The sequence below is a fragment of the Lipophrys pholis genome (assembly GCF_963383615.2).
Source record: "Lipophrys pholis genome assembly, chromosome: 1".
Classification (NCBI taxonomy): domain Eukaryota; kingdom Metazoa; phylum Chordata; class Actinopteri; order Blenniiformes; family Blenniidae; genus Lipophrys; species Lipophrys pholis.
In genome coordinates this window covers 226,790-240,100 of record NC_137635.1, presented here as the reverse complement: position 1 = coordinate 240,100, position 13,311 = coordinate 226,790, and the positions used below count along the sequence as shown (strand labels likewise).

The following is a 13,311-nucleotide window of genomic DNA, read 5'->3' as shown; positions in this document are numbered from 1 at the left end:
ATGTTGGTTTGATGTTGGTTTGATGTTGGTTTGTTGTTGGTTTGATGTTGGTTTGATGTTGGTTTGGTCCTGGTTTGATGTTGGTTTGATGTTGGTTTGATGTTGGTTTGTTGTTGGTTTGATGTTGGTTTGATGTTGGTTTGTTGTTGGTTTGATGTTGGTTTGATGTTGGTTTGATGTTGGTTTGTTGTTGGTTTGATGTTGGTTTGATGTTGGTTTGGTGCTGGTTTGGTGCTGGTTTGATGTTGGTTTGATGTTGGTTTGGTGCTGGTTTGGTGCTGGTTTGATGTTGGTTTGATGTTGGTTTGATGTTGGTTTGTTGTTGGTTTGGTGCTGGTTTGATGTTGGTTTGATGTTGGTTTGTTGTTGGTTTGATGTTGGTTTGATGTTGGTTTGATGTTGGTTTGTTGTTGGTTTGTTGTTGGTTTGTTGTTGGTTTGTTGACTCTTTAACTCATGAAGAAGTTGTGGTTTGTCGTTGTTTCAGTTTGAAGTAGTTCTTTTCTCTGAGTTCGGTCTTCTGAAGGATCCGTCAGGGTTCCGGTCCTGAAACCAAGTCAGTGTGAACGTTTCCTCCAGGAAGTCTTTCTCTTCGTCCGACTGCAGAAACTCTGGCGTGTTGTGGAGCTGATGTTTCAGCTGCTCCTCATCTTCATGCATAATTCAGTAAGAGCAGATCGAGTTTCGTGTTGGAGTGTTGAAACACAGCGGAGCAGCAGAGCAACAGAGCCACAGAGCAACAGGACAACAGGACAACAGAGCAGTAGAGCAGTAGAGCAGTAGAGCAGTAGCGCAGTAGTGATACGGAACAACAGAGCCGCAGAGTAGCACAGCAACAGGGCAACAGAGCAACAGTGCAGCAGGGGGTTGGCTCAGTGATAGAGTCAGTCGTCCAATACCCGGAGGGTTGGCAGTTCAAATCCCAGTCTATCAAAGTCATTGTCGTTATGTCCTTGAGCAAGGCACTTTACTCACATCGCCTCGTATGAATGTTGGTGGTGGCCAGAGGGGCTATAGGCACGAATGTAGCTTAGCACCACTGGTGTGAATGAAGATTGAGTCAGCTTCCTTCCAACAAGCTCTATATAAATCCAAGCCACCAGAGCAGCTTTTCATCAAACGTCTGCTGAAGCTGCTGTCAAAACTTTTCAAGTCAAATATCCTTGGAACAGAAACGTGATTGAAACCAGGTGATGACGGATCATTTCAATGACGTCCATCATTGATCGGGAGGCAGCCGCTCTGTTCCAGAGGGATTAACAAAGTTAAAGTCGTTTAAAGAAAGTTAAAGAAACACTAGACGTTCAGCAGGTTTCTTTCTACGAAACATGAAACTGAAGATTTTCATCCTGGAGTCAAGTCACTTCATTGTACAAGACTCAAGGATTCTCTAATCTAGACTGTAGACTTAATATAGACTCTAGAATCCAACCTCTAGACTCTACTTCTAGAATCTAGAATCCAACCTCTAGACTCTACTTCTAGAATCCAACCTCTAGACTGTAGAATCTAGACTCTAGAATCTAAACTCTAGAATCTAGACTTTAGAATATAGAATCCACATTTCTAGACTCTAGAATCTAGACTCTAGAATCTAGAATCTAGAATGTGTATTTATCCAGGACCTCTTGAAGGTTCGTGTGGATGAAAATGATGTTTCCTCCATGTGGAGAAGTCGATGCTCTTATTGTGGCAAGACGCAGTTCTTCACCTCCTTCGTGTCGAGACGTTCCGATCACACAGGTCCTGAACTGTAATTTGAGAACTTGATCCGAAGATCGTCTCTCATCATTTCTTTTCTCTGATTACTGACTGACCGCCAGGCTCAGAGATGTGGTTAGAGGTCACAGGGGTCAAAGAGGTTACAGAGGTTACAGAGGCTAGAGAGGTTACAGAGGTCACAGGGGTCAAAGAGGTTACAGAGGTTACAGAGGTTACAGAGGTTACAGAGGTTACAGAGGTCACAGGGGTCAAAGAGGTTACAGAGGTTACAGAGGTTACAGAGGTTACAGAGGTTACAGAGGTCAGATTGGTTACAGAGGTTACAGAAGTTACAAGGGTTACAGAAGTTACAGAGGTTACAGAAGTTACAGAGGTTACAGACGTTACAAGGGTTACAGAGGTTACAGAGGTTACAGAGGTTACAGAGGTCAGATTGGTTACAGAGGTTGCAGAAGTTACAGAAGTTACAAGGGTTACAGAGGTTACAGAGGTTACAGAGGTCAGATTGGTCACAGAGGTTACAGAGGTTACAGAGGTTACAGAGGTTACAGAGGTTACAGAGGTCACAGAGGTCAGATTGGTTACAGAGGTTACAGAGGTTACAGATATTACAGAGGTTACAGAGGTCAGATTGGTTACAGAGGTTACAGAGGTTACAGAGGTTACAGAGGTTACAGAGGTTACAGAGGTTACAGAGGTCAGATTGGTTACAGAGGTTACAGAGGTTACAGAGGTCAGATTGGTTACAGAGGTTACAGAGGTTACAGAGGTTACAGAGGTCACAGAGGTCAGATTGGTTACAGAGGTTACAGAGGTTACAGAGGTTACAGAGGTCAGATTGGTTACAGAGGTTACAGAGGTTACAGAGGTTACAGAGGTCAGATTGGTTACAGAGGTTACAGAGGTCAGATTGGTTACAGAGGTTACAGAGGTTACAGAGGTTACAGAGGTTACAGAGGTTACAGAGGTCAGATTGGTTACAGAGGTTACAGAGGTTACAGAGGTTACAGAGGTTACAGAGGTCAGATTGGTTACAGAGGTTACAGAGGTTACAGAGGTCAGATTGGTTACAGAGGTTACAGAGGTTACAAGGGTTACAGAGGTTACAGAGGTCAGATTGGTTACAGAGGTTACAGAGGTTACAGAGGTTACAGAGGTTACAGAGGTCACAGAGGTCAGATTGGTTACAGAGGTTACAGAGGTTACAGAGGTTACAGAGGTCACAGAGGTCAGATTGGTTACAGAGGTCAGATTGGTTACAGAGGTTACAGAGGTTACAGAGGTTACAGAGGTTACAGAGGTTACAGAGGTGTGAACCAGCTGTGCTCATGAATAGAGAACCTGTGTGCCATTTATACTCCATGCAGGACCCCTCCCAAACTGCAGGGGGCAGTGCATCTCGAACGCACGTCACAGGCAGGACTGAGTTATGGTAGAAGAAGACTTCTTCTACTTCTTCTACTTCTTCTACTCAGCAGCCAAGTCACTGCCTCAGACCCTCAGTGAGGAACATCAAGTCGGTTCTGATCTGTTTCCTCAAATTCAACTTTCCTTCTGCTGAAGTCAAATCGTGTCTTTCCAGGGTGGATGTGGACGAACTGCTGCTTTCTAGTGTTGTTAACGCCGAGTCTTCCGTCCTCCTCTTCGTCCTCCTCTTCGTCCTCCTCTTCAGTCATCCTCTTCAGTCCTCCTCTTCGTCCTCCTCTTCGTCCTCCTCTTCAGTCATCCTCTTCAGTCCTCCTCTTCGTCCTCCTCTTCGTCCTCCTCTTCAGTCATCCTCTTCAGTCCTCCTCTTCGTCCTCCTCTTCGTCCTCCTCTTCGTCCTCCTCTTCAGTCATCCTCTTCAGTCCTCCTCTTCGTCCTCCTCTTCGTCCTCCTCTTCAGTCATCCTCTTCAGTCCTCCTCTTCGTCCTCCTCTTCGTCCTCCTCTTCAGTCATCCTCTTCAGTCCTCCTCTTCGTCCTCCTCTTCATCCTCCTCTTCGTCCTCCTCTTCGTCCTCCTCTTCCGTCCTCCTCTTCAGTCCTCCTCTTCGTTCTCCTCTTCGTCCTCCTCTTCCGTCCTCCTCTTCGTCCTCCTCTTCCGTCCTCCTCTTCGTCCTCCTCTTCGGTCCTCCTCTTCGTCCTCCTCTTCCGTCCTCCTCTTCGTCCTCCTCTTCGTCCTCCTCTTCCGTCCTCCTCTTCAGTCCTCCTCTTCGTTCTCCTCTTCGTCCTCCTCTTCCATCCTCCTCTTCGTCCTCCTCTTCCGTCCTCCTCTTGCGTCCTCCTCTTCCGTCCTCCTCTTGCGTCCTCCTCTTCGTCCTCCTCTTGCGTCCTCCTCTTCAGCTCCGCCTTTTTTTCTTGCACAGAGCGTGACCTTCTGCTTGACAAGGGCCTCACGGAGGGGCGGGGCTACTGAACTGATGTAATGTGACCACCTGGAGGGGCGGGGCTACTGAATTTATGTAATCTGACCACCTGGAGGGGCGGGGCTACTGAACTGATGTAATGTGACCACCTGGAGGGGCGGGGCTACTGAATTTATGTAATCTGACCACCTGGAGGGGCGGGGCTACTGAACTGATGTAATCTGACCACCTGGAGGGGCGGGGCTACTGAAATTATGTAATCTGACCACCTGGAGGGGCGGGGCTACTGAACTGATGTAATCTGACCACCTGGAGGGGCGGGGCTACTGAAATTATGTAATCTGACCACCTGGAGGGGCGTGGCTACAGAAATGTGGTAATTCAAACAAATGGGGGGGCGTGGCTACAGAAATTAGGTCATTCGGCCGTGGAGTACGCAGACGCATACTGACCTTTAATGTTGAACTTGACCATGACAGTGTAAAGTAGTGTGTGTACAGTGTAGTGTGTGTACAGTGTAAAGTAGTGTGTGTACAATGTAAAGTAGTGTGTGTACAGTGTATTGTGTGTACAGTGTAAAGTAGTGTATGTACAATGTAAATTAGTGTGTGTACAATGTAAAGTAGTGTGTGTACAGTGTAGTGTGTGTACAGTGTAAAGTAGTGTAGGTACAATGTAAAGTAGTGTGTGTACAGTGTAGTGTGTGTACAGTGTAAAGTAGTGTAGGTACAATGTAAAGTAGTGTGTGTACAGTGTAAAGTAGTGTAGGTACAATGTACAGTAGTGTCCCCTCAGAATAAGTCAACACAGACATTATTGTCTAAACTACTGAAGTGAAAAAGTTCCTCTGCCAGGACACTGCCTTGCTCAAGAGGCTGAGCGTGGAGGTAGTGGAGGCCAGGAGGGCTCCAGACCTCCACGCTAATGATCATCTGTGGGGTTTCCTCACATGGAGGGTGGAGGTGATGGAGGCCAGGAGGGCTCCAGACCTCCACGCTAATGATCATCTGTGGGGTTTCCTCACATGGAGGGTGGAGGTGATGGAGGCCAGGAGGGCTCCAGACCTCCACGCTAATGATCATCTGTGGGGTTTCCTCACATGGAGGGTGGAGGTGATGGAGGCCAGGAGGGCTCCAGACCTCCACGCTAATGATCATCTGTGGGGTTTCCTCACATGGAGGGTGGAGGTGATGGAGGCCAGCAGGTCCATCAGAAGGTCTTGTTTCTCTTGGTTCCTGTTGAGCAGACAGTGGATCTTCATCATCATGTTCCTCTTGGTTTCCTTGGTAACGACCAGCAGGTTTCCACTGTGATTAAACACGTTGGTGGACCATCGACCACCGAGATCCACCGTCCAATCACACCAGCATGCATGAGTGAAGTGAAGCAGGGGGCAAACAGGATGGGAGGGGCAGGGGGGGGTGGGGGGTGGGGGGTGGGGGGGGTCGTCCACCACGACCCATCTGTTGTTGTGAAGCTGCAGTTTAATGGACTGAATCCAAACTCAGCAGATTCACACTGAGCAGGTTTATTCCTTAAAACACCTTTTATCTCTCTTCTCTGTCCTCATGTCTGTCCTCTTCTCTGTCCTCATGTCTGTCCTATTTTCTTTCCTCACATCTGTCTGTCCTCACGTCTGTGCTCATTTCTTTCCTCACGTCTTTCCTCACATCTGTCCTCACGTCCATCCGTCCTTGTCTCCATCCTTACGTCCGTCCTCATGCCCATCCATCCTCACATCCGTCTGTCCATCCGTCCCCATGTACATCCTCACGTTTGTCCATCCTCACGTCTGTCCTCACACCCGTCCTCACATTGGTCCGTCCTCACGTCTGTCCTCACATCCGTCCTCACGTCTGTCCGTCCTCACATCCGTCTGTCCTCACGTTTAACCTGTGACCAGTATTGCTGGTTTTCTTGGCATTGCTGGTTGCTTGACGTCTCTGTTTGCTTTGTGTCACTGGTCCCTTGGTGTCGGTTGTTGCTTTGGGTTGCTGGTTGCTTGATGTTTCTAGTTGCTTGGTGTCGCTGGTTGCTTTGGGTTGCTGGTTTTCTTGGCATTGCTGGTTGCCAGACGTCTCTGGTTGCTTGGCATCACTGGTTGCTTGATGTCGCTTGTTGCTTGGTGTCGCTGGTTTCCTGGTGTCGCTGGTTGCTTGATGTTGCTGGTTGGTTGGTGTCACTAGTTCCTTGTTGTCACTGGTTGCTTTGGGTTGCTGGTTGCTTGGCGTTGTTGGTCGCTTGGTGTTGCTGGTTTTCTTGGCGTTGCTGATTATTTGACGTCTCTGGTTGCTTGGCATCACTGTTAGTTTGACGTTGCTTGCTGCTTGATGTCGCTGGTTGCTTGGCGTTGCTGATTGCTTGACCTGCCACTGGTTGCTAGTTGTCGTTTGTTCCCTGGTTTCGCTGTTTGCTTTGGGTTGCTGGTTGCTTGGCATCTCTGGTTGCTTGTTGCCTGGCATTGCTTGTTGCTTGGTGTTGCTGGTTTTCTTGGCGTTGCTGATTGCTTGATGTCTCTGGTTGCTTGGTGTCACTGGTTGCTTATTGTTGTTGGTTCACTGGTTTCGCTGTTTGCTTTGGGTTGCTGGTTGCTTGGTGTTGCTGGTTGCTTGGTGTTCCTGGTTGCTTGCCGTTGCTGGTACAAATATTTGGGTTGCCATTAATATATATTGAAAATAATAGGGACCTAGGACCGATCCCTGAGGTACTCCAGTATGACAGCAGGGCTCGGGGGACAGAGACACTTTGTTCTGTGAGACGGGTCGGATTCCAACCAGGAGATGGCGCCGACAGCAAAATTGAAATATGTGAGCAGGAGGATTTGATAGTTGACAGTCAAACACCTTCCTGATATCTAAGAATATATTGTATATGTTTGTATGTGTTTGTGTGTACATGTAGGTGTGTGTGTATGGAGATATGAAGGTGCAGTAGTATGACTGAGTGTGTATGTGGGAGAAGGAGCATGTGATTGTCTAGATATGTATGAATAGGGGTGTGTATGAGATATATATATATAGATAGATATATGTGTGTATACTATATATACTGAACAAAAATATACTCTGAATTCAAAGATCTGTTCTAAGATTTTCGAAGATTTGTTCTATGTATGAAAAACACGTATTTCTCTCAAAAGCACCAGTGTTGGTTGTTCATAACATAATAACATGGTGGAGGTGGGGTTATGGAAGAGGTGGGGTTCTGGAGGAGGTGGGGTTATGGTGGAGGTGGGGTTATGGAGGAGGTGGGGGTTATGGTGGAGGTGGGGTTATGGTGGAGGTGGGGTTATGGAGGAGGTGGGGTTATGGAGGAGGTGGGGTTATGGTGGAGGTGGGGTTATGGTGGAGGTGGGGTTATGGAAGAGGTGGGGTTATGGAGGAGGTGGGGTTATGGAGGAGGTGGGGTTATGGAAGAGGTGGGGTTCTGGAGGAGGTGGGGTTATGGAAGAGGTGGGGTTATGGTGGAGGTGGGGTTATGGAGGAGGTGGGGTTATGGTGGAGGTGGGGTTATGGAGGAGGTGGGGTTATGGTGGAGGTGGCGTTATGGTGGAGGTGGGGTTATGGAGGAGGTGGGGTTATGGAGGAGGTGGGGTTATGGAAGAGGTGGGGTTATGGAGGAGGTGGGGTTATGGAAGAGGTGGGGTTATGGAAGAGGTGGGGTTATGGTGGAGGTGGGGTTATGGAGGAGGTGGGGTTATGGTGGAGGTGGGGTTATGGAGGAGGTGGGGTTATGGAAGAGGTGGGGTTCTGGAGGAGGTGGGGTTATGGAAGAGGTGGGGTTATGGAGGAGGTGGGGTTATGGAAGAGGTGGGGTTATGGAGGAGGTGGGGTTATGGAGGAGGTGGGGTTATGGTGGAGGTGGGGTTCTGGAGGAGGTGGGGTTATGGTGGAGGTGGGGTTATGGTGGAGGTGGGGTTCTGGAGGAGGTGGGGTTATGGAGGAGGTGGGGTTATGGAAGAGGTGGGGTTATGGTGGAGGTGGGGTTATGGTGGAGGTGGGGTTATGGAGGAGGTGGGGTTATGGAGGAGGTGGGGTTATGGAGGAGGTGGGGTTATGGTATGAGCAGGTGATTGTATAGAGGGCCTTATGAAAGCAGAGGTACGGTGAGGAGGTCCTGAGGCCCCCTGTGGTGCCGATCAGCTGATGGTGCAGCAGGATGAAGCACCACCTCATGGTGATCTGGACACAATTCCTGGAAGCTGGAAACATCCAGTTCTCTCATGACCAGCATCCTCAGCAGACATGTCCCCCACTGAGCATGTCTGGATGCTCTGGATGCTCTGGATCGGTGGAGACGACAGCGAGTTCCACTTCCTGCCAAAATCCAGCAACTTGGAACCTCATTGAAGAGGAGTGGACCAACAATCCACAGGCTGCAATCAGCAACCTCATCAACTCTATGTGAAGATGTGTTGCACTGTGGGGGGCAAACGGTGGTCACACCACATACTGACTGACTTTCTACCCCCCAGACCCCCAGACCCCCAGAACCCCAGACCCCCAGAACCCCAGACCCCCAGACCCCCAGACCCCCAGACCCCCAGAACCCCCCAATAAAGCAAAACTACCTATTTCAGAATGACCTTTTATTGTGGCCACCCTAAGACACACCTGTGAAATATTCCTCCTGTCTAATCAGCATCTTGATCTGCCACACCTGTGAGGTGTGGGGGGGGGGGGTTACCTCAGCGAAGGAGAAGTGCTCACTGACACTGGTTTAGACAGACTTATGAATAATATTTGAGAGAAATAGGCTTCTTCTTGTATAAAGACAACGCTACCCCTGAGGAGCTCTTCCTGATTCATCCTCTGCCATTCAGTTGAAGATCCAGGTCATGATCAACTGGCCAAATGTGACCGCGTCCAGCCACCAGGACCTGCAGACCCAGGACCTGCAGACCCAGGACCTGCAGAGGTCCACATGTGTCCTGGGCTTCGTTCCTGTCGTCTACTACAGCATCCTACTCTGCGTCGGAGTACCAGGTACATGCTTCACAGAGTACCAGGTACTGTCTTTAAAGAGTACCAGGTACTGTCAGGATGTGTGACGATGGACACAAACACAGACTCTCCAGGTTCCATAAAAGCAGAGATTATTGATGGAATAATCCAGGGAACACAGGGGGAGGAGCTTAAATACACAGACAACAGGGGGAGGAGCTTAAATACACAGACAACAGGGGGAGGAGTTTTAATACCCAGGGAAGGCAGGAGACCACAGGCGCTGCACATTAGTGCTGAGCAGGGACGAACATGATTGGACGATTGTAAACATGAGGTGAGACAAACAGGGGCGGACAGACACAGAGACCTGACAGGTACAGGCTTTACAGAGTACCAGTTACACACTTTACTCCAAAATGAATTTAATAAAAAGCTAGATGGTCCAGCCCACTGGTCCCTGGTCCATGAAGACCATGAGACATGATCCTGCTTGTGTGGTCTGGACCCTGGAGGTGGTCCAGCTTCAGACCAGCTGATACAACCAGCTGTCACCAGGTGAGTCTCCGTTCCACCTGGTGAGTCTCTGTTCCACCTGGTGAGTCTCTGTTCCAACTTTGTGACTCTGTTACACCTGGTGAGTCTCTGTTCCAACTTTGTGACTCTGTTCCACCTGGTGAGTCTCTGTTCCACCAGGTGAGACTCTGTTCCACCTGGTGAGACTCTGTTCCACCTGGTGAGTCTCTGTTCCACCAGGTGAGACTCTGTTCCATTAGGTGAGACTCTGTTCCACCTGGTGAGTCTCTGTTCCAACTTTGTGACTCTGTTCCACCAAGTGAGACTCTGTTCCATTAGGTGAGTCTCTGTTCCACCTGGTGAGTCTCTGTTCCACCAGGTGAGACTCTGTTCCACCTGGTGAGTCTCTGTTCCATTAGGTGAGACTCTGTTCCAACTTTGTGACTCTGTTCCACCTGGTGAGACTCTGTTCCATTAGGTGAGTCTCTGTTCCACCTGGTGAGTCTCTGTTCCACCAGGTGAGACTCTGTTCCACCTGGTGAGTCTCTGTTCCACCTGGTGAGACTCTGTTCCACCAGGTGAGACTCTGTTCCACCTGGTGAGTCTCTGTTCCACCAGGTGAGACTCTGTTCCACCTGGTGAGACTCTGTTCCACCTGGTGAGTCTCTGTTCCACCAGGTGAGTCTCTGTTCCACCAGGTGAGACTCTGTTCCACCGGGTGTTTCTGTGGGAGTGGATCCAGTAAAGGCAGGTTTCGGTGTGACGCCGTCGTGTCTGATTTCTTCTGTGTTTCAGTGAACATCCTGACGGCAGTGGCGTTGTGCCGCCTGGCGAGTCGGACCAGGAAGGCTCTGTACTACCACCTGCTGGCGGTGACAGGCTCCGACATCCTGTCACAGCTCTTCATCATCTTGGTGGGCTTCCTGCTGGAGACGGCCGTGTTCCACCGCCACGTCCCTGTGCTCCTGCTGCGCTCCGTCAGCGCCGCAGAGTTTGCCGCCAACCATGCGTCCATCTGGTCCGCCGTGCCGCTCACCGTGGACCGCTATGTGGCGCTGTGCCACCCCCTCCTGCACCGGCGGGTCAGCTACCCGGAGCGCGCCCGTAGGATCATCGCCGCCGTGCTGGCACTCTCGCTGCTGTCGGGCGCGCCGTTCTTCTGGTGGTCGGACATGTGGAGGAACAGCCACCCGCCCACGGCCAGAGACTCCGCCCTCGTCTGGACCCACGTCACCATCATCTACTTCCTGCCCTGCGCCATCTTCTTGGTGTTGAACTCGCTGATCATCCGTACGCTGAGGGCGAGGCAGAGACGGCAGCGCCGCCAAGAGGGCGGCGAGCCAAAGCTGGCGCCGCGCCGCCTGGGGAAGACCACGGCCATGCTGCTCGCCATCACCTCTGTGTTCTCCATCCTGTGGGCCCCCCGGACGGCGGTGGTCCTCTACCACCTGTACGTGGCGTCGGTCCACGGCGACTGGCGTGTGCACCTGGCCTACGACCTGGCCAACATGCTGGCCATGCTCAACACGGCCGTCAACTTCTTCCTCTACTGCTTCGTCAGCGAGCCGTTCCGCGGCGCCGTGCGGGACGTGGTGCTGCTCTGCGGGGGGCCGGCGGACCCGGGCCACGCCCTGCGCAGACAGGCCACCGCCAACGCCTCCCTCTCGTCTCTGTACAGCGGAAAGAACAAGCGCTCGCAGCGGGACTCCGCCCCCCCCGTCGCCTCTTGCAGCTGGAAAGCCCTCGTGACTCTGCGCCACTGCTCTTCATCAAAAAAACTACCCCCTCCCCACTCCACACCCACTCCACACCTGAGCCCCCCAGACTCCCCAAGAGCACTCGAGAGAACCCTAGACCCCCCTAGAGTCCATCCAGAGCACCCTTGAAAACCCCAGACTCCCCAAGAGCACTCAAGAGAACCCTCGAGCCCCCCAGAGCCCCCCAGAGCCCATCCAGAGCCCATCCAGAGCCCATCCAGAGCCCCCCAGAGCCCATCCAGAGCCCATCCAGAGCCCATCCAGAGCCCCCCAGAGCCCATCCAGAGCCCATCCAGAGCCCATCCAGAGCCCATCCAGAGCCCATCCAGAGCCCATCCACAGCCTATCCAGAGCCCATCCAGAGCCTATCCAGAGCCTATCCAGAGCCCCCCAGAGCCCATCCAGAGCCCATCCAGAGCCCATCCAGAGCCCATCCAGAGCCCCCCAGAGCCCATCCAGAGCCCCCCAGAGCCCATCCAGAGCCCATCCAGAGCCCATCCAGAGCCCCCCAGAGCCCATCCAGAGCCCATCCACAGCCTATCCAGAGCCCATCCAGAGCCTATCCAGAGCCCATCCCGCTACTGATTTCCCTGTAAAAATGAGGCTACATACGGTCAATATTGATGTTATTATTTTGGCGAGTCAAGGTCTTGTGAGTCTCACTTCCTGTTTGGAGCAGGACATGTCCAGGTACGCTAAGGGTACGTCCGAAAAGTCCCTCCTATCTCCTTACCTATCCCCTGGATGACATCACGGGGTTAAGGAAAGGAGTTAGGAGGCTTCCGAAAGGAGTTAGTGAAAGGTGTTAGGAGGCTTCCTAAAGGAGTTAGGAAAGGTGTTAGGAGGCTTCCTAAAGGAGTTAGGAAAGGAGTTAGGAGGCTTCCTAAAGGAGTTAGTGAAAGGTGTTAGGAGGCTTCCTAAAGGAGTTAGGAAAGGAGTTAGGAGGCTTCCTAAAGGAGTTAGTGAAAGGTGTTAGGAGGCTTCCTAAAGGAGTTAGGAAAGGTGTTAGGAGGCTTCCTAAAGGAGTTAGGAAAGGAGTTAGGAGGCTTCCTAAAGGAGTTAGTGAAAGGTGTTAGGAGGCTTCCTAAAGGAGTTAGGGAAGGAGTTAGGAGGCTTCCTAAAGGAGTTAGTGAAAGGTGTTAGGAGGCTTCCTAAAGGAGTTAGGAAAGGAGTTAGGAGGCTTCCTAAAGGAGTTAGTGAAGGAAAGGTGTTAGGAGGCTTCCTAAAGGAGTTAGGAAAGGTGTTAGGAGGCTTCCTAAAGGAGTGAAGGAAAGGTGTTAGGAGGCTTCCTAAAGGAGTAGGGAAAGGTGTTAGGAGACTTCCTAAAGGAGTTAGGAAAGGAGTTAGGAGGCTTCCTAAAGGAGTTAGTGAAAGGTGTTAGGAGGCTTCCTAAAGGAGTTAGTGAAAGGAGTTAGGAGGCTTCCTAAAGGAGTTAGGAAAGGAGTTAGGAGGCTTCCTAAAGGAGTTAAGGAAAGGTGTTAGGAGGCTTCCTAAAGGAGTGAAGGAAAGGTGTTAGGAGGCTTCCGAAAGGAGTTAGGAAAGGTGTTAGGAGGCTTCCTAAAGGAGTTAGGAAAGGAGTTAGGAGGCTTCCTAAAGGAGTTAGGAAAGGTGTTAGGAGGCTTCCGAAAGGAGTTAGGAAAGGTGTTAGGAGGCTTCCGAAAGGAGTTAGGAAAGGTGTTAGGAGGCTTCCTAAAGGAGTTAGGAAAGGAGTTAGGAGGCTTCCTAAAGGAGTTAGTGAAGGAAAGGTGTTAGGAGGCTTCCTAAAGGAGTGAAGGAAAGGTGTTAGGAGGCTTCCTAAAGGAGTTAGTGAAAGGTGTTAGGAGGCTTCCTAAAGGAGTTAGTGAAAGGTGTTAGGAGGCTTCCTAAAGGAGTTAGGAGGCTTCCTAAAGGAGTTAGTGAAAGGTGTTAGGAGGCTTCCTAAAGGAGTTAGGAAAGGAGTTAGGAGGCTTCCTAAAGGAGTGAAGGAAAGGTGTTAGGATGCTTCCTAAAGGAGTTAGGAAAGGAGTTAGGAGGCTTCCTAAAGGAGTGA

General features: G+C 50.7%; 1 protein-coding gene across 1 annotated transcript; it reads left to right on the top strand.

The window, feature by feature from the left end:
• Positions 1-8,903: 8,903 nt before the first annotated feature.
• gpr142 (G protein-coupled receptor 142) lies at positions 8,904-11,274 on the top strand (the record flags this gene model as incomplete). The annotated part of the gene is given in 3 exon segments (XM_080460037.1): positions 8,904-9,051; positions 10,321-11,237; positions 11,239-11,274. Coding segments are annotated over 3 exon segments (1,101 nt in total).
• Positions 11,275-13,311: the final 2,037 nt, after the last annotated feature.